At 40.6% G+C, this 27,549-nt stretch overlaps 2 protein-coding genes across 2 annotated transcripts; both read right to left on the bottom strand.

Moving 5' to 3' along the window:
* Window positions 1-803: 803 nt before the first annotated feature.
* Window positions 804-7,275, bottom strand: irf8 (interferon regulatory factor 8). The gene is made up of 9 exons (XM_080761725.1): window positions 7,179-7,275; window positions 6,543-6,719; window positions 5,768-5,957; window positions 5,085-5,170; window positions 4,760-4,868; window positions 3,236-3,283; window positions 2,575-2,976; window positions 1,878-1,993; window positions 804-1,368 (listed from the first exon to the last, which is right to left on the bottom strand). The coding sequence occupies exons 1-9, from the start codon at window positions 7,179-7,181 to the stop codon at window positions 1,168-1,170; spliced, it is 1,332 nt and encodes a 443-aa protein (XP_080617851.1). The 5' UTR covers window positions 7,182-7,275; the 3' UTR covers window positions 804-1,167.
* A 2,240-nt stretch (window positions 7,276-9,515) lies between these two features.
* dusp22a (dual specificity phosphatase 22a) lies at window positions 9,516-26,064 on the bottom strand. Its single transcript, XM_080768679.1, has 7 exons — window positions 25,776-26,064; window positions 23,934-23,967; window positions 23,068-23,150; window positions 21,980-22,029; window positions 16,136-16,210; window positions 15,631-15,802; window positions 9,516-10,605 (listed from the first exon to the last, which is right to left on the bottom strand). Exons 1-7 carry the CDS (start codon window positions 25,794-25,796, stop codon window positions 10,408-10,410), a joined length of 633 nt encoding a protein of 210 aa, XP_080624805.1. The 5' UTR covers window positions 25,797-26,064; the 3' UTR covers window positions 9,516-10,407.
* Window positions 26,065-27,549: the final 1,485 nt, after the last annotated feature.

Genomic DNA, 27,549 nt, shown 5'->3' on the forward strand with positions numbered 1-27,549 from the left:
GAATTCTCCCTCTCCTTGTCAATCTGTGTGTGTGTGTGTGTGTGTGTGTGTGTGTGTGTGTGTGTGTGTGTGTGTGTGTGTGTGTGTGTGTGTGTGTGTGTGTGTGTGTGTGTGTGTGTGTGTGCGCGCGCGCGCGCGCATGCGCCTCTTCATTTCCAAGAGACCTCTTTGTTCTTCCCCATTTCGGTGCTTTCTCTGTTAATATCGTACTCATGAATGCCAGGGATGTCCAGTAGTTTCCCTGCAATTAAAGGTTCCAAGGATCCTTCTTTTGGTTTCATAGAATAGTTTCATTATTGCCAATGAACTCAATAACTCACATTCATTGTTAATGTCAACAGTGAGAGTTCCTCCGAAAGTGACTTTAAAGACATGAGCACATGAGTCTGAGTTGCAAGCAAACATAATAAACTGTGCTTTATGTACATTTTTATAAATCTTGAAAAACAAATCAAGGTTTGGATAAAGATAGGGATGCCAGGATTAAAGTGGCTGATTAAACCATTACACTGATGTTACCATTACTACCACAGCACTAGTTTGTATTGACAAGTACACCCTCAACTGTGAAGTTTGAAGCCACTGTGTGCTTTATAAAGATTATATGGATTGCTTGTGGTTCAATCGTAAAAAAGTGTGTTGATTATGATATTCACACATTTCTGTCAAATATTCTGTGCATTGACTCCATTGACTGGAGTACAGTGGTGTACGTTGCAAATCGTAATTTTGCTGCAATGGCAATGAAATAATTGAATTGAGTTGAAATGAAATGAAGAAATACATTTACGAGACCGTTAGAAATCTAGAGATTTATTTAAGTTCAGATAGTCAAAAGAAGCAAAGTAAGATTAAGTGAAACAGTGGCAGTTCATCCCAGATAGTAAAACCTATCTGTAATGTTTATAACCATGTGAATGATACCATTTTAAAAAACACATCCGTCAAAGACGAAAACAGAATGTAAATATTCACAATTAATTAGCAAGTCCCCTTTGCCTAAATCTAAAAATAAAAAAAACAACTGTACATGTCCTATTCTTTGTGCTACATTTTACTCTTGAGCTTTAATAAAACTCCCCACCATAAAAGGACACACATGATCAGACACACAAGTCTCAATTAGCACTACAGTATATATACACGTTCCTGTCCGTTCTGGCACACTCAGGCAGTGATGGGCATGTTGTCTCTGTAGCAGCCCGTCCTCTGGGGGGCGCTGTAGCTACACAGGTCCTGGTAGATGTGGGCCATCTGGTCGTTCACCATCTCATCAGAGACGTCCATGCTGGGGCTGTTGTTGCAGTAGGGCTGAGATCGCTGCAGGTTCACTGTCTCCAGCAGCTGCTGACAGTTCACGGCGGTGATCTGGATCATTGGCCAAAAAAACATTGTGGTGAGTTAGGGCATTAAGCAACTAGTCGACTACTTTACTAGTCGACTAGTTTACTAGTCGACTAGTAAATCCACTAGTTGACCTTGTTGGTACTAGTTGACTAGTTGATAAGACAAAAGAAAAAAAGTTTATTTTTTGTATATATTTATTTCCCCCGATTTTGTAGGCCTCAAGGTCAGGTAGATTATAGTTATAGTCACCAATGTACACAGTTTTTAAATGTACAAATATTTATTTCCATAAAAAAAAGTTTATTTATTTTATTTTTTACATATAATAGGTAGTTAAACAACTAGTTGACTAGTAAACTAGGCAATATAGTCAACTAGTAAAAATGACTAGAAGTGAATGCCCTATGGTGAGTTAGTTCAGGAAGAAAAGTGTCACAGCAGAAAGCATTCATAGCAACGCATTGAAAACACATAGATCATGATATTGTGACAGTATACTGACTAGGATCATGAATATAGGCCGGTGTTACCTGGACAATGATTAGTTTGGTCTTGGCAGAGGTGACGTCATGGAGTTCCTCTCCGAAACACAGCGTGACAGTGGGGTCAGGGGCAGGGAACTGGCCCTCCTGGTACAGCTGCAGAGCTGGGGGGAAAATAAATGTGCATCCAAAGCTGTTTACTCTGCTCAGCTGCACAGGCACAAATGTTTGTTCTTATCATGAACTCTCAAAAGCCTCAAATTAGTCTAGAGCACTGATTCTCAAAGTGGGGTCTGCGGGTACCCACAGGGGTCTTTGAGGGGGTTCCAGAGGGTCCCCCAGCAAAAAATGAAAAGAACAGTCCACTGGCAAACACATCAATTTGCCATCTTGGCCATGTTTGATACATCTATTCTAGAGGGTATTTGACAAGAAAATATGTGGGACATCAATAGCTCTGGTCCATCTGGGGAAAAAAATCCCTTTCTGGCCAAAAAGTACCGTTTATACGTGTGGTGGGGGGCTCAGAGTGCGTCCACTAAGGAAAGTAGGCTTTCTAATGACACAACCCGCCTTTGTTTTGGTGAGTAGCAAAGACGTTCTTTTTATTTACGCTAAAGAGGAGAGGTTGGTCTGATTTCGATTTGAGATTTAAAACCGAAAGTCCCATAGCTTTATACTGCAGGGCAGAATCGTAGAAGCAGTAGAAGGCTATGGACCAGAGCTAGGACATCAAGAGGCTCACCATGAAGGAATCTGCGCGTGTCGAAGATCTGGACGACGGCATCCCGCTCCAGTTTGCTGGGCACGTTGCTGTAATGGGTGCCCGCTGGCGCCTCGCCCAGCCCGCTCCAGAACACACGGCTCTGGCACAGCCTCTTGATGAAGATGCCCTCCTGGTTGGCGCGGACCAGCACGCCCCTCTCCAGGTGTCCCAGGAGCTTGCGCGTGACGTGCCGCTGGCGCTCGTATTCAATGAGCTCAGCGGCGGGGAAGTGGACAGTCTGCATGGCGCTGTCCGAGCTGTAGAGGGCGCTGCGCATGTAATGGGAGGCCGGGGAGATCCGGCAGCCGTCCGGGTGTGACGCCATGGCAGTGTGCATGAGCTTTCCACTGTAGTAAAAACTGATCATCATCTGGGAGAAGGCTAGAATATAAACAGAATGTACTGCAATTATTTTAATGTATTTTTTATTTTATTGTTCTCACACTGTTATTAGTCTCTAACTACAAGTCTTTCACTGTTTCACTACGATGTTGAATACACAGCTGTATTGTAAATGCATGTGACAAACAACAAAAAACAATTTGTATGCATCATCATTAATGCTAAATAAGGATATACGGCAGATATTGATGAAGATATTAATGAGAATGTTCTACGACGGCACAATATCGGTGAATACCTGAATTCAAAGAGGTCACTGGTGAAGGGTCGTGATGGACTGGGAAAGCTGTGAAACACAGAGAATTTAGATAAGAGTATAATCTGGACCTGCTCTCTTTATGTGAAGTGTCGTGAGACGTCCTATTGTGATTAGCCACTAAATATATTGACTTGACAAGTTGACATAGCCCATTAAGACCTGAGACCGGTGCTACAAATACATTAAAATACAAATTCACTTTCAAGATGACACAGATGCTTTCCCATTTTATTTTATATTATATATATATACATGGTATACACTACAGTTTTAATGTTTGTCTTTAGTTCAATGTTTGTTTTGTAAACGCCATTGACAATGAAGGGAAAATGTATTGTCTCTTTATTGTTAATGGCGTTTAATGTTTGTGTTGACACCGTTTAACATCACCATTACATAATGTATTAACGGCCCTCACTTCACATTGATTTGTTTTAGGCTTTTCTGCCTTTAGTATCAAGTGACGATGGACAGGAAAGAGGGAGAGAGAGAGAAGGGGAGAGACATGCAGAAAAGGTCGTCATAAATGAGACTCGAACACGCGACGCCCTGTCAGGCCAGAGCCTATGTGGCATGCATAAGCCTGGACCACTAGGCCAGCGGGCGCCCCGCTTTCCTGGTTTTTAGTAGGTTAGCCATTCAAATGATCCTGCGTGATGAAGAAACCTCCAACCACATTGTCACATCATTATTGTGCTACATCATCAGAAATGAACGTCTTGGCCAAGAAATACTTCTCATAGTCAGCAAAGTGCTACAGGATATTAGGCAATTCCTCCTTTTCGGAATTCAGTAAACAACCTGTATTTAGCACCCACAGCTGCAGGGTCATCTCATTGAGCCATTTCTGTTATTTTTAACCACTTTAAACTCTATACACTCTATAGCCGGTCCTTTCTCCCTCTTCACCAAATCTCGTCTCCGAAAAATAGCCGATCTACAAACTCAACGCATCGCGATTCGTTATGTTCCGTTACTGCAATTGCTATTTCTTGTAGATGGTCGGCAAATTTCACTGAACATTCGCCACCAGAATAGGGACAGTAGGATTTAATGTTCAGTTTGTTCACACATAAAAAAAAAGGAACCAACATCGTCTTATCTGAGAACAGCGAGAGTGATGAAGTCCCCACATCACAGGGCAACAATACATTTAATGTTAACAGCAGTGGTGAAAAGTAACTAAGTACATTTACTCTACTCCACTATGGTACATCTCAGAGGCAAATATTGTACTTTTACTCCACTACATGTATTTGAAAGTTTTAGTATAGTTGTAGATTTTGATTAATAGAATACTTCAGTCCTATATACATTTTGACCATTTGAAAATAGTCGATCTGCAAGTTCACAATGCGTTGTGAGCTTATAGAAAACATGAAATGGGATGAGTAGTTCTGTATTGCATTGATATTTTTACGTATCAAGTACTTTTCCCACCACTGCTTAATGTTAACAGCGGAGTGGAATCAGAGGTGAGAGAAGAGGCAGCTGCTTCCTTACCGCCAACGGTGTTCTGGGGCCAGTACTCTGGACTGGGTTGGATGCCACAACCTTCCTCCTGTGGCGACTGACTTCTCTTCATCATGGGTATATAATCATCACTGGATGTCTGCATTGGAAAGCAACATTATTTATTAGTATAATTCTACAAAAACAAAAAGGCATGTTCAATCGGTGATACGTTGAAAATGAAAATAAGACAGTGAATATATTATGGGCAACAGTAATAATAATAATAACTATAATAATAGTTTATAATAATATGTGTGTGTGTGTGTGTGTGTGTGTGTGTTTTTAAAATGTCAAAAGGAAGCAACAATCTCACCTCCACCATCCCTTCAGAGCTGCAGCAGTCCATGTCAGTGGTGTCCCCACAGCTGGCTGCCATGGTCATGCCTGTACCTTTACCAGCTAAACACCAGAGAAAAGCAATTTAGTTGTCAATGTGGAGACCAAAAAACAATGTTCCACTCTCTCTATCTCTGGGACTAAATGATTCACTCAGAAGAATACTTCTGAATGCAATGTGTATTGGTTCCAATCGGTGTGCCGTTAGATAAGACTGCCTTGGGATTTTGTGACAAATAATTACGCACTGTTTTTTTGGGGGTTTTTTGTGCGTATGATAATATGACAGATTTAAAGTAAGTACAACATAAGATCTGAGGTCTTTTGTTTGCATGTAATAGGTACAGAGATACTGTAAATAATAAAGTGACTAAGCTACTGAACACCCCGAGCCCCTCCCAAAAAGTAAAGGGAAGATTTCAGTGTGTTATTTTCAGGCTATTACACTTTGTCAAGTGTAAAATCAGCCATTATGACAACATCAAGGCGCGCAAAAATACATTTTAGTCGACTAAATCAACTGTAGATTTAGTCAACTAAAATCTAATGACATTTAGTCGACAAAAACGTAACACTAAAACATTCTGGGTGACTAAAATGTGACTAAAACTAAATGAAAACCGTAAATTTGCTGCCAAAAGAACAACACTGAAAACTCACACAGGATTTTCTGCTCCTCGTCGGGAACGATCCGGTAAACCTTGTAAGGCTCAGAGATGTCCAGCTGGGACCTCTCCGTCACCTCCTCGAAGTCCGGGCTTTTATTGAGCGCACAGCGTAGCCTGGTCTTCCATGTTGCCGGTTCGGCCTTGTCCCCCTCCTTAAACTTGCCTTTAAACACAGCCCACGCCTGTTGAAGGACAAATCCAACGTTTAGCAAAACAGTTCATAAAAGTAAAGAGTGTAGGCCCAGTGGCCCATGAGGGCCTAGCGCTCCGGGCACCTAGGCTCCTAATGCAGCCTGGCTGACAGTGCTGCATCGCAGGTTCGAGTCCCGATTCCTGACAAATCTCACTGTATGTCACTCCCCCGTGTCTGTATCCACTTACTCTATCTATCAATGAAGGCAAAAGACCCCCCCCCCCCCAAAAAAAGTAATGGGTGTAGTTGAGGTTAGAGCCACCACTGCATTCGATTTGTGGAAAGGCCATTGAGGGGAATAGTAGGGAAAAGAATGTTGCATTTATTTTGAAAGACAAAAGAAAGAATCATACAAATGAAGCAATATGAGAAAAAAAAGGCTCAGTATTTTGAAAAATGGAATGAAAACATGTCTCAGGTCCTATACAGTCGTTATTGTAAAACGGTGTCAATATTAATGACAATAGTATAGGATGCAAAATAACTGATAAAATGAGGTAAGCCTTTGGCTGAATGATCATTATAGAACAACAGCTGCTTTATGACCTGCTCTGTTTGGCATCCATAGCCCTACCTTAAAAATGGACGCGTCAACTTCTTGGTTGTAATCCTGCTTCCCGGCGTGTTTCCACGGGATGCGGAACATGGTGAGGGTGTCATCCTCCCACGTGAGCCCCGGGTACCCCCCGCTGTGGATCTGCTCGATCAGCCACTGCTTCAGCCGCCGACCTCCCGTGTTCGACATGGACATCTTTGACATTATATTATAAAAAGGTTAGATTAGGTCACAGCACAGGAAAAACGGTGGATCCCTATTGTAAACAAGTAGCCCCTGAGGCTATAATGCTTTATGGTGTCGTCGTCCACTCACAGTTAACAGTTTTTGTATTGGGTTATTGTGCTTGAAATGTACTGTAATTCTGCAAAGTAAACTGTTAATAAATAGGCCTACTTCGAATCAATCCATAAAAAAACTCTAGCCTAAATAAACTCATGAAATGAACTTAATAATAAATCATTACATGACACGGCATTGTATTATTTTTAAGACTCGTGAGTTTCAATCAAGGCAATCGTATAATAAATCAAATTTAACCACAACCAATTGCTAGTTGCGACATATGCGTTAAATTAAGATTCGTTTTATTCTTGTTATAACATCAAGCAGACACATCATCTAGATATCAAAACAAATACATTTAATACTAACCATAATAGCCTATGTATGATGAGCAGGTCTTGAGCCGGTATCCGCGGTGTTTATATCCTTAAAGACAGACAGATAATAAATACTGCACTTCTTTACTTGTCATAAAGTGACTTTTACAACAACTCTCCTCTCCATTAATGAAGCATGGCTGGAAGGTGATTGGGCAAACGTCTGGCCAATCGGTAAACGCCCAGATTTACAGGCCAGCCTCCTTCCGGGGGCGTCGTTCCTTAGTTTAAGCACAGGCATTTACAAGAAATCACTAAACGCTTTAGGTTAATTGAATGAACTGAAGGTGTGTGCGTCACAGTGTGTGTGTGTGTGTGTGTGTGTGTGTGTGTGTGTGTGTGTGTGTGTGTGTGTGTGAGTGTGTGTGTGTGAGTGTGTGTGTGTGTGTGTGTGTGTGTGTGTGTGTGTGTGTGTGTGTGTGTGTGTGTGTGCGTGCGTGCGTGCGTGCGTGCGTGCGTGCGTGCGTGTGTGCGTGCGTGTGTGTGTGTGTGTGTGTGTGTGTGTGTGTGTGTGTTCCTAAAAACTTACGCAATCACACATACTCTGCCACTGGCCCTAAACCTTATTATATCTTTGATATCTCACTTTAATTGTGCATGTCTCATATTAATCATTATTCATTTCTGACTGTTTTGGTAGAGTGCCCCTTTTCCAACTTAGATGTCCTGAAAGACCTGACCTGGCCTGACCTGACCTTAACAAAATGGGTCAAAGTGTTGTACATTACATGTTGTAATAGAGCTCATTTGTCAATAGAAATCATCCTAAATAAATCAGGGGTATTTGATTTATTTGAGAGAGACATGTTGAAGAAAGGAGACATCTTCATATGACAGCATTATATGGAGATTTATATTCTAATCTAGGCCTATTATTCTTAAATAAAATAATACATGTCTCAATTACATATTGCCATTGTAGTTGGACAACATGGAAGAAAATAAAACATTTGCAGTACTATTTGGAGAGACACATTTTTATATGAACATAATATATGTCCATAAATTCGATTTCAGTCACCTGAAATTGAAATTATGGAAATAAATTATGTAAAATATATTACAAATAAGTATATTTTCATTAAAGCAGTGAAAAGGCATTGATAACTATATGCTGAGTATCTCAAATGTGCTGTGAGAAGGGTGGGCACTTATAAGCATTTAGCTTCATCCTAGATGCCTTTTGATCACCTCCACATGGCTGTTTTTTCTTTATCTGCTGATGTCAAATTTGTACTTGATTGATTCTGTGAAGATGTTCAAATAAACTAAACTAAACTATACGTCTTCACAGGGACCAGGTATATCTTCTCCCAGAATTCTTGCCACCAACCCAGTTTAATCATATCCATTAAATACTTTTTTTTTGTGAACTACAAAATATTTAAATTTATTCAGGTTGCATTATAGTTTTGAATTCTGTTGCTCCTCGGAAATGTCTTGTTCTGTGACAAAAATCCAAGTTACATCTTATATCTAAAATATTTTCTCCTGTACTGCAACAGAATCAGTGGTCAAACTCAAATATGTAAAAAAGAAATAATAATAAATTAAATCCTTAATTTTACAAAATGTAGATGCTTTCTGTAGCACTGTTAACGGTGGGTATATAGTACATTTCTAATTTTTCTATTATGAATACATTACATTATTTATTACATCAGAATCTGGTGATCACAGGGGTACATTAGAGACATTAATGAGACAAAATAACCATATAAGGCCATTACAGTTGTGCGGTTATATGAGCAGAACGAAGTCAGTTGAGAATTATTAAGAACTCCCTCCTTCCATTCATAGTCGTCATGATGTAGAAGCCTAGCAGGTCATGTCTGTGGTCATTTCTACAAGTAAAGCTATGCAACAGTGGACACCTTTTACAGACCACAGATCCACTGACAACACAGGCTTTGCTGTTGCACCATATCAGCCCTTGTGAAATCTCACAAATCTGAGTGATGCTCAAATGATGTGCTGGGATTCTGTCCCTGTGCCAATTTCTCTTTAACTTGATTAATGTGTTAATGAATTGGTGCTCAAGCAATGTTCAAGTTGTGGAAAAAAGGGTAGCCCTTTTTCCCACAACTTGAGCATGGTACACACTAGTATACTGTATATTCCAAACTGGCGCCTTCTCCTCTGACATATCTTTCAGAAAAAAGTGGGCACTGTGGTTAAGTCACATGCAAATCACAAGATTTGAAGTAAATCTGTGTCTATGCTTACTTGTGTGTAAGTAGGGATTTGGCACGAAGCCAGTCAGCTTTATTTACAGTAGGCCTACATAGCATTTAAAAAAAATCTGCTAATGACACAATTAATCTTTGGTTATATGAATGTATTTATTAGCATTCACATCTTTTTGGCAATCAAAAATGTGCAATTTCTTCAGAAAAGCAAATACATATATACTGTGAGATGAAAAACATGATATATAAAATAATTGTACCAGTGAATTTAAGACAATTTACCAACAGGTGTTTCAGTGAAATCAGGAAGACTTTAGACTTTGAACTGCAGAGATGCATCATGTGAGATACATCTGTTAATGACATACTTTTTATCGTGTATTATTTATCATGTATAAAAGGTGTGAGATTATTATGTGTCTGAGCGAGGTGTTTAAAATTAAGGCTTAAGTGAGCACATTGTTCCTACTAACTGTGGATGTGATCAGACCAGTTGGGAGACATTGGACATTGGACATAATACTTCTGGAGCCCAATTCTAAATCTACACATACCGTACACACGGTTAAATACACTGACGTTTCTACTGTGCAAGAAAGCTCTGAACAGAAGCAAATAACCTTAAAGAAGGATTTAAAGTGAATCTCTTTAATTAAACCATTCTGGGCGGGATTTCTTTTTGGTGTTTTAGGCATTATGTTATACTTTAGCTATTGAAAAATAGCTATTTTTTTAAAATCGTGAAAATGTGTCACAAATCTCTGAATATATATTCTCTCTCTTTGCTTCTGGGGTGGTCCCTGGAACAACATGTTCAGATGGGGGTCAGTGGCCAATTTCATATACATTTTGGGGTACTTGATATGAAATAGTTTGAGCACCACTGATATACTGTAGAAACAGAAAACTGTCGTGATTTTAGAAGACAATTTCTTAAATTTCGACGTCAGGCCTATATGGGTTAATTAATTAGGACTTATTTGAAATTGGGCTACAGAATAATGTTGGCAGGACTAATGAACCACCTGTAGCTCAACTCTTGTCCTCAGGCTCATCAGGTAAGGTATCTTCAAGGCTCTTGGGTCTGGACCAGGACCGGACCTCTCTCCTGAGGCTCTCCTGTTGCAGCTGCTCTGCGTACAGGCTCAGTAGGGCTGCTACCTGCTCCTGGTCCTTACATGTGAGGGTAACTGTCCCGTGAGGGTAAGTGTCCCGTAGCCATGCTCTGTACTGAGGACAAGAACATAACACAGAAATAAATCCATTATCCTGTTTATTGAGGGTTTTTTTAGAAAGAAAACAAAACCTAATGTGGGGATGGATGAAACATTCTGTTGTTTCATCCATCTCCACATTATACAGAAAAAAACAATATGTATGTGAAAATGTAAATGAGTTGAACACAGACTCCAAATTTTAGCTACTTTTTTATCTTTCACCTAAAAGTTAGAGCTGAAATCAGTGTGTAAATATGAAAAGAGTGCATGAATACTAAGTAGTCCTACGTTTAGTTCTTCCTCAGTTACCACTGTTAAATCACATGGGCTGATCGTGTAAGGTCCGGTACTCGTTCAGTTAACATTTCAAGATTAATCCCTTGCTTCATTTGTCATGTTAAATCCAAAGAAAAATAAATTAACCACACAGTTAAAATTGCTGTATGTACTGTACCTAGTTTTAAGGTGTTTCTTCTTCGGGTCAGTGAAAAAAGATCCAGGAAGTGAGATGTTATGCAACACACCAGAAAACAATGCAGATATTTCTCAACTCTTAAGATTAGATTAGATTAGATTTTTTTTTAATCTCAGAGGGATGTTAGTTTCCACAGCCTGTTCAACAAACAAACAAACACAGTAAAGACTAAAGATAGGATAATCTCCAAAATAATCTAACCTTAAATGCTGCTATGGCCACCGCAGAGTGGACAAAACACTTGCTAAAGCGACATCTGGGTGAGATTGTTGGTACGCGGTCATTTCATGGAGAGAATACATTTATCAGCTTTAATATTAGCGTTCCACTTCAATTTTGTCTGCACATGTATTTCGTCTGAGCTTCAAACTAAGGGAAAGCTTGCCCAGATGTCTCTCAGGCCAATTGCCAGGCTGTTCATAGGAAAAGACTCATCTTTTCCTATGAACAGCCTACACATCCTCCATTCCGAAGAAATTCGTGCTCGCAGGAATTCCCCCTCCCCTGCCTTATTTACAGGAAAAGTCCACATGCGTTTGGCATGTGGACTTTTCCACATGCCACATGGAGAATCTGTAATTCTACTGGTGACGAGATGTAGCTAGCTGGTCAGGGTGCATACCTCATATGACATATGACAAGGCGGGGCCTTGTTTTCAGGTTGTCAATTTCATCCAATCGGGAGAGAGAACTCGTACAAGATACAGCATAAACAAGTGAAATTGTAAGTGATGAAACAAAACGGAAAAAGAGCAGACAAAATTGGAACTGGAACACTATACAATTTTAAGATGAAACTATTTTTTAGTATTAAACGAAAATTATATTAACTAATTAACAAAAGAGCTGATAAATGATCTTTCATGTTCGTTTGTTCGTACGTCTAAAGCTGAAATTTGCTAAAGAGCTGGAGAGTGGGCCACACCTGTTCCTGAACAAACACTCATGTGTCTGACATGCTGTGTATGTGTACACAATATATCAGTGATCACTGATTATTCTTATGACAATATAGAGCGTAACAAAACAAAATCACTAACACTTAAGCACAACACTCACTCCTGTGCCAGTATCACCATTTCTAGCATCACTATTATCACTATTTCAGCTGACATTCAAAGTGGGTTTGTACAGTATTATGTTCTTACTTCTTATCTGAGGTCTTTGGGATCTGTACATGAGGGGTTGTGAGCTCAAGTGTCAAATCTGTGTCATGCCTGCACAACATTGTTCTGGAGCATTACGTGAGAAAAGCCGAACTGCAAAATGCATTACAATTTCATTGCTATACATGCTTTTGTTTTTCATTACAGCTGTATAGAAGCCACTGCTTTTATTTGTTCTGGTGATGATTATCATCATGATTGTTGTTATTATTTGGCATTAGTTGTATTAGTTTAATAGATTATTGGTTCATTTATAGATTAGATTATTTGTGGGCCTAATTGATTGTGAGCATAGGGCATACAGTAGGCCTGGGTGATTGGGAAAGGGAAGTGCACCTGGGTGGACTAGCGGATTCGAATGCCATCAATGCATTGAAAGGGAGTAAGGGACAAAATCACTTTAATCAAGAGCATTCAATGCTTCAGTAGACGCATGTACTGTACTGACCTACCGCCACCGTCTCCAGTGCGAAACATTATATTGTGACGTGTTGGAGAATTTCAGTATACGCTGCAATCTGCAAATCTAACCCTAACCTCAGTGTAGACATTCATTCCTCCATTCTAAATAATAGCCTACATTTTATTCTCCGATTAATATTAACAAGCTTCTGTTAACGGTAATGATACACATTCAAAATGGTCATCCAATAATCAACCAATAACCCAGGAAGATGGAGGTCCATAAAAGCAGTAGTAGGCAGAGGCATTACTCTTTAAATAATGTAATGAGAACAGCAAACGCTTATCTAAGTTTGTATTATAATATATACAATATTGAAAAGTTACAAAGCACAACAAATAAATCCAGACCTTGAATAGCCCACACTTTCAGACTAAGGCAGGCATGGGAAAAGTATAACCAACTAAGAAACCACACTTCCACTTAAATCCTCGAAATCAGTACCAGATTATTTTCAGATCTTGTGTCGCAAGGTGCTGACAGTAGAGTTAAACATGTGATGACCATTACCAAGCTGATGCAATCCCAGCAAACCCCTAGAGTTCCCCATTCTCCGCTCAAACACGCTGGAGACCGCTCTACAGGCCCTCCTGCCCTAACAGACCGCTTCAACCCATTAACCTGAGGCCGTTTCTACTAATGACTTCTAAATCAGCGCTGTGAGCTTGTATATCTGCTATTTTTGAGCAGCCATCTCTTTTTCATGTTATGTATGTGTATGTATATATCTATGTGTTTATGTGAGTGCAATACTTCTGATAACTCAAAGACATTTCATTACCCTGAACTACTTGAACTTTTACAGTATTTCTAAAACGAGGTAGATAATGTTGAAAGGGCACATTTCATGATTTGGAATGCAAACCTTCATGCCCAGATTTCCGAAGTAAAATCTGGGTAACCTGTAGTCTTGCAGGAGTCCACAATCAAATGAGCAGCATGTCGTATAATTCAGTTATTACAATTAGGATATTATATGACACGAGTGACTATTTTCTATCTATCAATCTCAAATCCAATTATTTTATATTCATAAATGTTTATATAAACCAAAACATATTTCTATATCAGTGTCCCTAGGACAGAACATTTAAAAATGGGTTTCCAAATCAATTCGGGCATTATTTTTTATATTTTCTTATTTCATACAGCAGGATGGTCTTCCTGCTTTCTTTGTCGCACCTCCAACGGTGCCATGGCGGACTATGCATGGCAGGGGCGTCCTCTTCCCTGAGCCAAGCCTAAGCCTGACCGCATACCAGAAAGGTAAGTTTTGCTGCAGGGTCATCAGCCGGGGACCACCGTTCATGGATGTTTCGCCCCTTACCCAGAACATCTCCTGGTGGCGGGGCAGTGAACAGGGACGTCTCCCTGACACCCCCTGCAGCGCAAACCCCCCCAAGACTTGTCTTGTAATCTCAGCCAGAGCCAGTGACTTGCTTTCTCTGCTTCCTCTGACAGTTCTTTAGTGGCCTTGCTCAGTCTGGCTCCCCGTAGCCCCACGTCCTTGAGCAGGCGTGACGTGGAGTTACAGTACCAACAAAGCCTCTAGCTCCCACCTCCACCGGGTACGTCCTTGTACTCCATCAAAAACAAATTCTGTATTTGCAGACATGTAGATATACAGGTACTGTACCGAGGTTTGTGTCTGAGAAAAACGCCTTGAGCAAAAACCTGTTCCGACATGGTACTGTACCATACCATTCCACAAGCAATTACTATAAATGACAACATTATGCCTGCTCTACAAAAACTGAAAATGAAAGTAGACAAAGCAAAAGTATGTGAGTGAGTATGACCGGAAACAAATAAATATCTCCCTGGAATATTAACTCACAATGATGAGGAAGGGAGCTGTCTGACTCACAATGATGTTATGTTTGAGAATATCTGATGAAAATCACACAGTCTGCAAACACTTCCATGGCCCAGGGGACTAAAGGACAAATGTGGACTTGTGTTTGAGAATATCAACCACAAAAACCAATATTGGAAGAAAGGGACAATTCAAGCTTTGTTGAACATAACCCGATTACTTACTGTATGATCATAAAATACTCTACACAGAAAAATCCTGATTCCTGAGGAATTTACACTCGATTAACACATTAAGGCCCTGAATGGGAATGAAGTGTTTGACTGTACCCTGTACTGATTACATTTCTGTTTGACTGTACCCTGTACCGATTACATTTCTGTTTGACTGTACCCTGTACTGATTACATTTCTGTTTGACTGTACCCTGTACTGATTACATTTCTGTTTGACTGTACCCTGTACTGATTACATTTCTGTTTGACTGTACCCTGTACTGATTACATTTCTGTTTGACTGTACCCTGTACTGATTACATTTCTGTTTGACTGTATCCTGTACTGATTACATTTCTGTTTGACTGTACCCTGTACTGATTACATTTCTGTTTGACTGTACCGATTACATTTCTGCCAATAAAGTAGTCAAACAATCAATCAAAACAAGTGTGGGCTCGAGTGGCTCTCTTCTCGATGATGTATTGAATTTGACCCACATGACATCACAGCCCCCCCGCCCCCCCTTCCCTCTGTCTTCCTATTGGTTAACCCACATGAGGTCATTCTAGGGATTGGATCAGACTAATTGGCCATTAACTACCTAGCTAGGTGTATGTGTATTTTATGTGCATGCATCATGACTTTTTTTTATGGCTTTCGCCTTTTTATATGTTTTATAGAGGGACAGTCAGTCAGTAGGCTGACAGGAAATGGGGAGAGATGGGGTGGGGGGCTGTACCCAAGCCCCCAGTGCAGCTCTCCAACGTTGAGGCGCTCAGCCCTAGTGGTAAGAACGGGGACTGCAGGCGGACCCATGGAGTTATGACGAGGAAACCCTGTGCAGCTGGGCTATAACATTGAGCGCCCGTTTGCACTTGGTGTCCAAATCTAATCGGTGTACCTCTGAGACTTGTGTCGTCTGGTACTCCTGCAGCTGCTGTTGGAAGCCGTAGTTTGGGCCGACGAATGAGCGGACAGCTTTGACGGCACCCAGACACTCGTCCCAGCTGTGGGGGGTGACGGTCATCAGGTAGGCCACCACCATGGTGGTGCTGCGGGACACGCCTGCAAGACTAGAACAATGGTGTTGCTTGTTGATTAGCTCCATTCTACAAGTGCCTTCTAAATCGTGACAGTGTTCTGAAAAACCTCATGTTTTTTATGTCAGTGGTGCTCAAACTATTTCATGTCAAGGAAACCCCAGAATTATATGTATTTGGCCGCCGACCCCCATCTCAAAATATGTAGTTCCAGGGACCTACCCCAGAAGCAAAGATTTGAGTTAAAAACATTCGCTCTACCTTCCCACTACACCAAATCTCTTTGCCAATGATAGTCGATATGCCTAGCAGGGATACTATGTGCATACTGTATAACTGACGTTCAGAGTAATAATAAACACTTACCAGTGCACCAGACACGATCCACCATTGAGACGACATTCATGGATAAAACTGATGCACTCTTTAAAATGTTGTGACCTTTAAAAAAAACAACAGCACAGATACAAACTGATTAACATGTTGACTATAATAAAGATTAATTCTAAAAACTAAAGTATAGAGCAGTGGATTTTATTGTTTTCAATGACTGTATTGATACTAAACACAAACAGACTTATAGCATGTTATGTAGACAGCCCTAGAATTGCATTTTATGTAGTCATAGCACTTTATAGTATACAGTATGTATAGTATAGTATAGTATAGTATAGATGTATACTGTAGTTTTATTATATATATATCCCACTGATACGTTCTTAGCTTACGCATGTTTCATGAAAACTACTTTTTATGTATGTGATGTATTGCTATGCTTTTGTTCTTGCTTAATGTAAATCGCTCTGGATTAAGAGCGTCGGCTAAATGCCTAAATTGTAAATTGTACAAATGCAATTATGAAGTATGGCATGTGAAGTACAGTATACTATGTAAAGAAGTTGTCACCACTGGCTTGCATCAAGAAACTAACTTTCAACTCTTGTCAGGCTAAGGTACGAGGCTACGAATAGGTTTCAGGTTACACACATTATGGGATATGAGAAAGGACAACATGAACTGAAACCTTGTGTTTAAAGACCTCAATGAACATCACCCTCTACTACACAATGCACAGCCATACTGTCAGTTTTAGAAGTCAAATCTCTGGGTAGATTCAGTGGGACGTCTCAGTTGAGAAGGGGGTAACTATGTTTGAGATTCAAATTGAGACTAATTGAGACTAATGTTTGTTCCTTGACACCTCATCTACACAGACAAGGAGCGAGCATGTATGTGTCTGTCTGTCTGTCTGTCTGTCTGTCCGTCCGTCCGTTTGAGCACGGAATGTGCTCGGCTGATTGGCTGAGCACGGAATGTGATGTATGATGTTAAGAGCGCCCCTCACTTCACACGAGTGTGATATCTTACAACATGCATTTCTTACTACAAGCTGAGTACACATTGTGTCAGTACTTTTCAAGCAACATTACAAATGAAGTAGACTAATAGTAGAAGTAAATAAAAAATCACACTTGTGTGAAGGGAGGGGCGCTTGAATCTTGAACCATGATGGAAACATGCCAGCCTGTGCATAAAGGCACCATACAAACAACACACTGAAACTTTGCCTTGTGGCGTGCACGTGTCGTGCACCCTCCTTGCTAAATTCCCAGTGTTTCCCCTAGCCAGAAGCTGATTGTGTGAGGGCGCAAAATCGGCACCGTGCACGTGCATAAACCATATATTTGTAGGCTATAGGCCTATTTTGACAGAATTAGGCAATTTGTCATCAATTGTTAGAGATAAATTTGTCTGAGGGTTTGTTAAGATTTGCAAGGTCTAAAAAAGTTTGCAGACAAGCTCATGACTTTAACTATGTTGGACGGCTATTTTCCCATTGTGTGTGTGTTAGGTTGCGCACAGATGGTGAGAAACAACCATGCTGTTTTCGTGCTCAGACCCAGCCAGCCACCCACCCACACAGCCACACACATACAGTAGCTCCGTATTGCACCACTCAAAAATCTCAGAACCAATCGGGTCTTCGAACAACAACCCATTATTATTGCTGTAGCTGACATCGAGTGCTGTGGGTTTTCTTTCTCCCCAACAACACAGACAGCAGGTCAAACAAGCTATAAGACTTCCAGTGTGCGCACTGCGTGTGTCACTGTGTGCGCAATCTGCGCATGCATCTTCACTTCCTAAACACACCGTGCTTGGAAGGGTGCATTTGATTTATTGTTCTCGTACTTTCAAATATGTCCAAACCACACACTTTATTGATGTCGTTTGCACTGGGCAAGGACAAATGACATTCCACCAAATGTGTCTGTGATTTGTTTTCCTATCAAACCAAAGAATCATCTGACATACTGTACGTTGATGTCAAATATTTATCATTTACCACACAGTACAGTATGTGTGTTCGTTCAGATGCATGAAGCTGGGCTAAATCTATTTAGCTGCTCGTCAAAACATTCTGCCAAAATAAAGCGATCACTAAAATAAACTGACTCAAGTCAATTCCATAGGAGTTATTCTACCCTTTTGCTCAAACTAAATGCGATGTAGATCATTTCAAAACCCTATTCAACCACCTGAACCCTAGCATCCCTATATACTGAACATGTCATAATAGGCAACACTTGGCGAGAATAGCGAATCTACAAGCTTGTAGTGAGGATAGACCCCATGGGACCACGGCCAACAAAGTATATAGGGTTTAAGTGGTTAAATAATGCCAGGAAACACTGGTGGTGAGTTGCACAATGAAGAAGCGTATGGTTGATAACACTGTCTCTTGAGGAGCAGAGGATGGTTACTCAATAGCCTCAACAGACTGTGGCTAAAATAGATGGACTGACACTTTTCGTCTTTCCTTCTTCCTGTGATCCAAGCTCGTCTTTAAAAGATGTCCCCTCAGCACTTCACTCTGTCTCTTCTAGCCCGAGAGGTTTCCGGCAAACTTGTTCAATGTGCAGAAATGCATCTTGTGGTGATGAGTTTAACCAGCGGAACAAAGAGAATGGGGTGCTGGATGGAGTTTGTTCACAAAGACAAACACGTGACTCAGGTTGTATTATTCACACATTTTGTAAACAGTCTCCCAAAATAGTTACCCCTAAATTTACAAGATACAGTATGCACGCTGTACGTATATTACCACCAACTTCAGAGCAACTGCACTGCACTACAAACTCATTATCACAAACTCTCCACAAAGTTATCGACAATGCAAGTCAATAAGACTCTTTCCAAAGTGCCCATATTATAAATTATTGAGTCCCAGGAAGATGGAGGTCCCTAAAAGCAGTAGTAGGCAGAGGCATTACTCTTGGCCCCATGGGCCCCCAACTGTGGTGGAGGCGACAGTTGGCCCGTCTGTTCCAGCCAGTGAGACCAGAGGGATTGTGACAGAGGAGGGCTTATAAAAGCTCTGGGTGGTCGAGGCTAACAGCCGGATCTCACAGTACGGTTTCCTTCCTTTGCAGCCTGAGGGAAGGACGCTTGATTGCGACAGGAGAGGTCAGGCACCCCACCCCCCCACCACCCCCCCTCCTCCTCTCAACCCAATCAGCAACGTCCAACAAAATAGCAAGCTTCAATCCTCATTAACTCCAATTTGACCCCACTCTGTTCTCTTCTCTCTGCAGACCGCAGAAGCTCTGTAGCCTCGACACATCTTCTAGAAGTGGAGGAGAGCTCAAATCCAAGACTTGAATCTCTAGGCAGCCAATTGAATACAGACCGTCATCCTTCATCAACTTTTCTCGCTCTAAACTTAAAACCACGTTTTCTTAGTGCCATTATTAACTGTTTACACAGGACGTGGACAGGTGGCAAACTTGCTGCGCTGCAAAATCATAAATATTGTTGGCCAATCTCTGTTAATAGTATCGTGACCGTCCTGAGCGATGACAACACAGACATCACGTACAGTATGTCAACATAACTCACCAAATGAACACCATGACATAACGCTACACCTAAATTCCCATAACATAATCAAAGTCCCAATTTCCCATATTCCAATAACGCCTACATAAACACAATAAACCACCCTTCCTGCACCTCACGGCATGCTGGGAAATCCCATTCGTCTAGCCAGCGTCATACCAAAGCCTACACGGGTTGTGCAAGGATGCGCTGTGATTGGCCAGTCGCTGTGATTGACAGCCTAAACCTAACCCTAACCTTAACCTCAGTAAAACTATACCTAAGCCTAACCCTAACCCTAACCTTAAACTCAGTAAAGTTAACTTGCCCGGGGGCATGGTTATAAGCACAACCCGTGATGGATTTAGTATGTCGCGTCTAGCCAAAGGCTAGGTCAGCAGCTGGAGGGGGTCAAAGTTCAATTTGGTTGAACTTTGAGCGGAGTGGCAGACAGTGAAAGCCACTGCACTCACCGACACCCCAGAGCGTAGGTTTGACAAGCTTTTCAATGAAGTCAAAGCACTTGCCTCCTGTCCATGTCAGCCAACAACCAGCAAGACATATTTGTGATGAGATTTTAAGAATCTAGATAGCTGATGCCTGATCTGATTCACGGATCAGTGTACACTGCAAAAATGTTAATTTCACTCCAAGAGTGTATTGACCCGTAAGGGTATAAGACATCATTTGGATGAGATCCAAATCTATAGAGGGTATGCGCATGAATAAAGTGAATGGCAAATCGAGTGGCAAATTGAGTGGCACAGTGAGTGCCACTAAACGTTGCATTAAACGTTGTTTAATGCAATCAAATAGGACTTTTCCGTTCGGATGTATGGGCTGTCAAGGCTTTTTTTCCACTCAGTAGGTGTTCCCGCATGACTTATGATGATGTCACGTGCATACCTTCTATACTGGAACCTGCCGTAGCTGCTGTGACTGATCTAATGGCTAATTTGATTGTGGCGTTAGTTTGTAGTGTGGGTCTGTGTCTGGGGTTTGGAGGAGAGATATGGTAGTAGAAAAGCAACTTAGTAGGGACTGTCACTGCACTGTACTGCACCTATATCAGGAGATACATATATACATATATATATTGGCCATACAATAAAACCTATGCAATACTGTAGCTCTTTTAAAAACTGTCACAAAAGCTATGAGTACCAACAAGCGTTAGACTACCGGATGGTATTTCATGGGTTGAGGGACAGCTCATGGGTCTTTCAACAGTGTGTGACTACAAATTAACATGACACATTGTGTAGTCACACACACACAACCCCCTCCCTGTTGCACTACTATGATGGCAGTGTAACAGTACAACTATACACGCTCATGGTGTATTGCACGCACGCATGCACGCACGCACGGACGGACAGACACGCACACGCTCAATTTATGCAAAGAATCTCCAGGAACAGTGCAATATTGGCTCATATATTGGCTTAATACTTTTCTTTGAGTCAATACAACTGCGAGCGCAACACAGTCTCAACTGATCGTTTGTTTACTTGGTGCATGGCTCAGAATAGTTCCTAAAAACGGGCAGCACACACACAGGCACGTTTCGTCCAAGCCTTCCAGCATGGGTCACGGCTGAGGAAGGCTCTGCTCAAATGCGTCCGTATCCGTATGCAGCCTGTGTATAAAGAATCACACCCGTGTGATGTGAGGGGCGCTCTTTATCATCGTACATCATCCATTCATTGTCAATGAGAATTTAATTGTGCAGGACAAAAATAGCCGATTTGCTATGACGTAAATTATCCATTCATTGTCAATGGCATTTAATATTTGTGTTAGGACAAAAATCTACACTAGGCCACTCAAAATATGAAGGTAAAGTACCTTAAAGGGACATTTATAAAGACATCTCTGTGAGTGCTGGCATTATTATTATTATTAATTATTTCTTTGGCCTGCTAGCAGATTAATGGATCATCAGACCTGAACTCATCATTCATAAAGAACTACCTAACCTTCATTTCTTGTGCTCATGGTAATGAAATGGAGTTCAAAACTAAACAAGCAGATCAATGGTCCATCGTTGTAGTCTACTGACTTGGCCCACTAAGGCCTCGATAGAGTCCGACAGAGTGACTCTGTAAAGCACTTTAGTTGTTTAGTTTTTCTACCCAAGCTAAAAATCTAAAAGTTTCTCAACTGTGTGACTAACATAACTGTATCTGCTTTGTCACATCCTAGCACCACAATCTGGAAGTTAAAGGTGGACACGTGTTGCACTGTTGTTGAAACCACACTGGGTGACTCATGATGGCTTCACAGACAGATGTTCAGATTGACAGTGAAATCTCTGTGTGTTGAACTCACAGGTTCTGGCTGGAAGCATCAGCTGCATGGATACATAGGTAGGTCTTGTCCTGTAACAGATAAATACATTAACAATACATATTTAAATGGTAAATGGACTGCATTTCTATAGCACTTTTTCTAGTCATTCAGAGTCAGACTACTCTAGGAAAAAGCTTTCGCACTGCTTAGGCCAGTGGACATCAATGAAAATACACCCGCACACTGTATCTGCTCGGTACATGAGAATTTTACTTTAATAATGCAACGTTTCGGTCCCTCCGGACCTTCTTTAGAAGACCTTCTTCTGAAGACCTTCAGACCCTCGACTACTCAAAAGCAATGTACTTCAGGGGGAGGTGGTTAGTGACCAGAATTACTGCACTGTTTTTAGGGTACCTAGTACCTACCCCAGGCCTAGCTCTGGTCCATAGCTCTAATGCCATTGCATTTAGAGCTATGTTAACGATGACTTCCGGGGCTCGCAAAAATGCAGACCAGCCTCTCCTCTTTAGCGTAAATAAAAATTATGTTTTTGCTTCTCACCAATACAAAGGCGGGTTGTGTCATTATTAGAAAGCCTACTTTCCTTAGTGGAAGCACTCTGAGCCCCCCATCACACGTATAAAAGGTACTTTTTGGCCAAAAGGGGATTTTTTTTCTACCGAAAAAAAACGATATTTTCCACCCTCAACCGATATTGCCAAGAGAAAACCTTCATAGAGAATATTTTTTCCTATGGTGAAATTATACTACTACTACTACTACTACCTGAAATGTATATAGAGCTTTTCTAAGTACTAAGTATTAAAAGCTGTAAAACAGTTCAAACAAGAGTTGAGATCTCGGGAAAGCTATTTCAAACGAACAGCTGGGTTTTCAGGGCAGATCTACTGTATCTAAGACTAAGTAACAGTTCTAACAATGAGTCATGACTGCCCCTATGTGGCCACAGGGACACAATACACATGAATGAGCTGCTGTGGTGGTACTATAAGCATAGCACTAAAGGATGCATACACAATCTTGTGCTTCTAATAACCAATAGTTTGACATGCTCTGGCATAAGGACATTAAGCAATGCTAGCTGACCTTACTTTACCACTTACCTCAAACACAGGCTTTGCATTGTTATACACCGATACGATGTGGGTGATGCCATTACTAGACAGACTTTCTCTGTTCTCTGCATCTGGGGAAAAGAGAGGGACGGATCACACTAGATTTTTCTCACTGAATTTCAATCCCCCGACCATATCTTGTTCCACCTACAGTCATTCCATTCACATTTCCATTGATAGATCATTATCTAATCTCATACGTTTTTTTGTGCAAAATGTCACTTGAGTTATTTCAAGCTATGCAGTAAAATCCATGGTTATTAATTTGTGATTCACACTGAGGATGACAGCACCAACAGCCATTTTTAATAGTAGAAATTACCAAAAATGTCCAGATTATGTACTGTAACATTAATGTGATAAAACTGCATTCATTGATTTTGTATGATGTGAGTAATGTAAGTAAGTACATTTTTTTTTGATTGATTGAAATATTTATTAACAGTTTGCAGAATTACAGTACATTTCCAGCACAAACTCAATACAAAGACTGTTAACTGTGAGTGGACGACCCAATTAAGCATTACACTTATGGCATATGATACACTACAATTTGATATCACAATTACTACAAGATCCAATTCAGAGCCTTTCAGACTACAGATAATCCAATTGTGTCCTATTTCAAACAACAAATGATATAATACAAATTCATTAAATGTGGCCTTTGGTTTATTACTTTTATGTGCAAATACGAATTCAATATGGCTTAAACATACATGAATATACAATATAAAAGCTATTGCTATTCCACAACTGGGATTGGTTTCCGAGCATTCTTCTGACTCTCTGGCAAAAGGCCTGCAGCTTCTCCTGTGTATTAAAGATTAAATAACATATTGTCTGTTTCTCACCGCTTATATTCCCAAGGTAGAGCCCATCAACAACCTGTGAAGCAGCAGACATGTTGCATTCAGTTAATAAACATTACAGTACAAATGTACAAACAGAACAACTACTGTGAAATATATTTCCGGGTAGAGTCAGAACGGGGATTTAAAGCTCAAGTGATAAGCTTCATCACTTGAGCTTTAAATCTGTTCTGACTCTGTAACGTTCATGTCCTTCCCGGGATTTGAACCCAGGTCTCATGAGCAAGTGCTGATTTTTCTTCTCTCATTGTTTTTTTTATTGATTTATTTATTTTTACCACTGAGTCAAAATAGATGCCTGAGAGTGTGCATTAGGTTACATTTGTACACTGTGAGTTAAAATTTTACAGAGCAAGAAAGAAGTCATCCCAACACTCCAATTAGTTGAGGAGTTTATGGATATTTCGCGCTAATTCGTCTAAAAGCGCCAAATCTTGCACAGAAGTCGTCCAGGACATGATTAGCTATAGGGCGCCCGAGCTGGCGACCTTCGGGATCGCCACAGCGGCCAAATCCATATGGCCACCTTTTAACAGCCTATAGATATAAGGCAAAAAATGTCTACATTTCATTATGCTTTTAAGTAGCATGTGACGTGTCAAACTAGGGGATTTTCATCATTCTGAATCCATTCCAAGCATTAGTTTTGCACGAAAAACACTCCTTGGGCTAAAAACGGGATCACATTATGTGGCTATGGGCTATGGGTGAATTTAGACCAAGGAGCGAGAAGAGAAGAGAGACTAGCCACAGCTCTGTGTTGTTGACTGATCTTGATGATCTTTTACCAGATTCAAAATGCTAAATACAACAAATTAAATCCAGCCACTACCACTACCACTACTACTATAATACTAAAGTGGGATAGGATACGTTGGAAAAAGTTGTTGACGTAATGGAAATTAATTAGGTTGCTATTAGAGAAAGTAAAAGATAAGTGTTACATTATTTTAATTTGCCGCTTTCTTTTGTTTTATAGGAATTGTAGCTGTTTTTGACAGGGGGGCGGGGGCATTCGAGCATGGGGCTAAATATGTATTTTTACAGCGATTGATTTCTTTTTTTTATCATTTACTATAGTCCTACTAGACCCCAAGCAATTACATCTGGCCACAAAAGTTCACAGGATCTACTGAATATGAAGTAGCCTATACTGGGGGGAAGCCACACTGTGTCATAGGCTCAATATGTCAGTTTGACACATTCAGTAGATCCTTTTGTGGCCAGATGTAATTTCTTGGGGTCTAGTAGGATTATAGTAAATAATAAAAAAAGAAATCGCTATAAGATTTTGTAAAGAAATACATATTTAGCCCATGCTCGATTGCCCCCGCCCCCTGTCAAAAACAGCTAAAATCCCTAAAACGAAATAAAGCAGCAAATGAAAAGAAAAATAACACTAATCTTTTACTTTCTCTAATAACAGCCTAAAACATGAACCTTGGTTGAAAAAAACTAAAGTTGTCCTTAAATAAATAAATTGTGCTGCCTTTGGCGACTGAATTTCCCTCGTGGATTAACTGGATTCAATAAAGTTCTCTAAAAACAGAGAGATACAGTAGGTAGCCTGCAGGGCCTATAGCCTGGCCCTAAAATATAATTTCGCCTATTTAGATCGATATATTAGGCTATAACACAGGGGTTAAATAAACAAAACACTTCGACCAACTGTCGCACACAGACTATAGACACGGACTGACACTGTCAATGATATTTAATGTGTGTAGGCTACAGTGAAGTACGGTAGTCTTTACATGCAACTTGATCATTTACAACAACAAAAAAACCCGTTGCATCAGCCTGCTGTAAAGTGTACATTATTACCTTGTTCATTCCATTCCCCATGGTGATCAATCAGAGCTGCTGCTGTGCTGCCTGGGACTGTATCAGACTCTAGAGGTTGTCAATCACTAACTGTTCATACTATCACGTCCAGGGCTGTTCTCAATCTCACATACAGTATGGCACTACGCCACCACATTGGCTGTGGTTGTCATTTAACGATAATAATAATTCTATTTGACTAGAATGCTGTCAGTCTGAGAACAGACGCCTGAGGTTGAATACAATGGTTGATTATACCGAGTGATTCCTGATAAAGTTGACAACAGGGATACGCGACGTCAAACGTGCGACACGTTTAGCGCTTGATAATGACGTCACACTCACTTCCAGTTAATTTTTTTCATTCAACCCTTTTCAAAGTTTTCATATCAAGGTATATTATTGATTTATTTATTAACAGTTTGCAGAATTACAGTACATTTCAAGTACAACTCAATACAAAAATCTATTCTTATCTATTCTTGTAACTTCTAAAGTGTCAATTTGGGTATAATAAAAGCACTATATTATTAATATTATTATTAATATTATTAATATTAACTAGTATTATTATTATTCGGCATTTGAGCCACGTACGGACGACGGACCACCCAAAACTAAGAGTATTTTCCAATTCCATGCTGTTTTGATGTGAATTAATATATCCAAATATTTTGTATGCAAGACATGCATGTTTTGAAAGTTTTTGCTGAAATAACTGAGGTCACTCAATGTTAATTAATTAACAATGCATTTCCCGTCAGTCAGTCAGTAAGTAGGGGTCACAACCCATATAGGATGTCATGAATATTAAGCCCATATGTGGAGATCCCTGATGTCATCAATAACGGCCAGCAACTCTACATCTCACCTCAAACCCTTGGATCTCCATATATGGAGCTGACCTGCATGTTCTGACATTCCATATGTTGATCCTTCGGGGTGCATACTTAGTTTAGACTAGTCAATGGTTAGACATGGGTTAAGGTTAGGTTTAGGTGTGCTGCCCCGTAGGAGGTTAGGTTTAGGGTGAGGGTTTGAGATAGGTTGTAGTTGTAGGACTATAATGACTGGTCTAACCAATGACTAGTCTAAACCAAAAACTGTCTAAACTAAGTACTGCACCCGATCCTTCCTCTTCAATTTCTCCCTTTTGATACCTGTCCATTTAAACTCTAAAGACGGGCCTGCCCCAAAGTTATTTGTGAAGCCGCGGCCTGGCAGCCGGCGAAAACTAGAGTTCTCAACAGGCCCGAAAAGTAAGGCCCGGCCCTACCTGGGCCCTCATCAATCCCTGTACACTCAAGACACTGCCCCCGCTGCCACCCTTAGATCTCCATATATGGAGCTGACCTGTTCTGACATTCCATATGTTGATCTGACCTCATAAAACCCTGTACACTCAAGACACGCTCCATATATGGCCAGTACAGAATTCATTTGATTATGTTGATCTGACCCCACCATGCCAAAGCGCCAGAACTTGCTGCTCGCCCAGCAGTCTGCAGTCACCCTGGCGGATGCGTGCACGCAACCTCGCCCATTTGTTACGAGGTCGCTTCTCGCCCGTCTTACTGGCTATCCTTTTATTACTCTATGGGCGGTGCCCGCAGAGGCAAATTCAAATTGGTTTACCTACCGTTGGGTTCCCAGATCGGCTTCCGACTGACATATAATATAAGAACAGAACTTGATGAGTCAGCATATAATATCATATAATATAAGAACAGAACAGAACTTCATGAGTCAGCATTCTTAAATAATGGAGTGACGC

Source organism: Protomyctophum bolini (assembly GCF_963924005.1).
Source record: "Protomyctophum bolini genome assembly, chromosome: 1".
Classification (NCBI taxonomy): Eukaryota; Metazoa; Chordata; class Actinopteri; order Myctophiformes; family Myctophidae; genus Protomyctophum; species Protomyctophum bolini.

Bases quoted from the DNA above. Each gene is read 5' to 3' on its own strand.
- dusp22a (XM_080768679.1), bottom strand. From the start codon at position 25,796: ATGGGGAATGGAATGAACAAG. The intron at 23,151-23,933 runs GTGAGAAACAGA...TCTTTTCCCCAG, and splicing joins CTACCTTGGGAATATAAGCG to ATGCAGAGAACAGAGAAAGT. The intron at 10,606-15,630 runs GTACACCGATTA...TCTTGTCCTCAG, and splicing joins AGACGACACAAGTCTCAGAG to TACAGAGCATGGCTACGGGA.
- irf8 (XM_080761725.1), bottom strand. The intron at 5,958-6,542 runs GTAGGGCTATGG...GTCCTTCAACAG, and splicing joins TTGACGCGTCCATTTTTAAG to GCGTGGGCTGTGTTTAAAGG. The intron at 1,369-1,877 runs GTAACACCGGCC...CCAATGATCCAG, and splicing joins CCAAACTAATCATTGTCCAG to ATCACCGCCGTGAACTGTCA.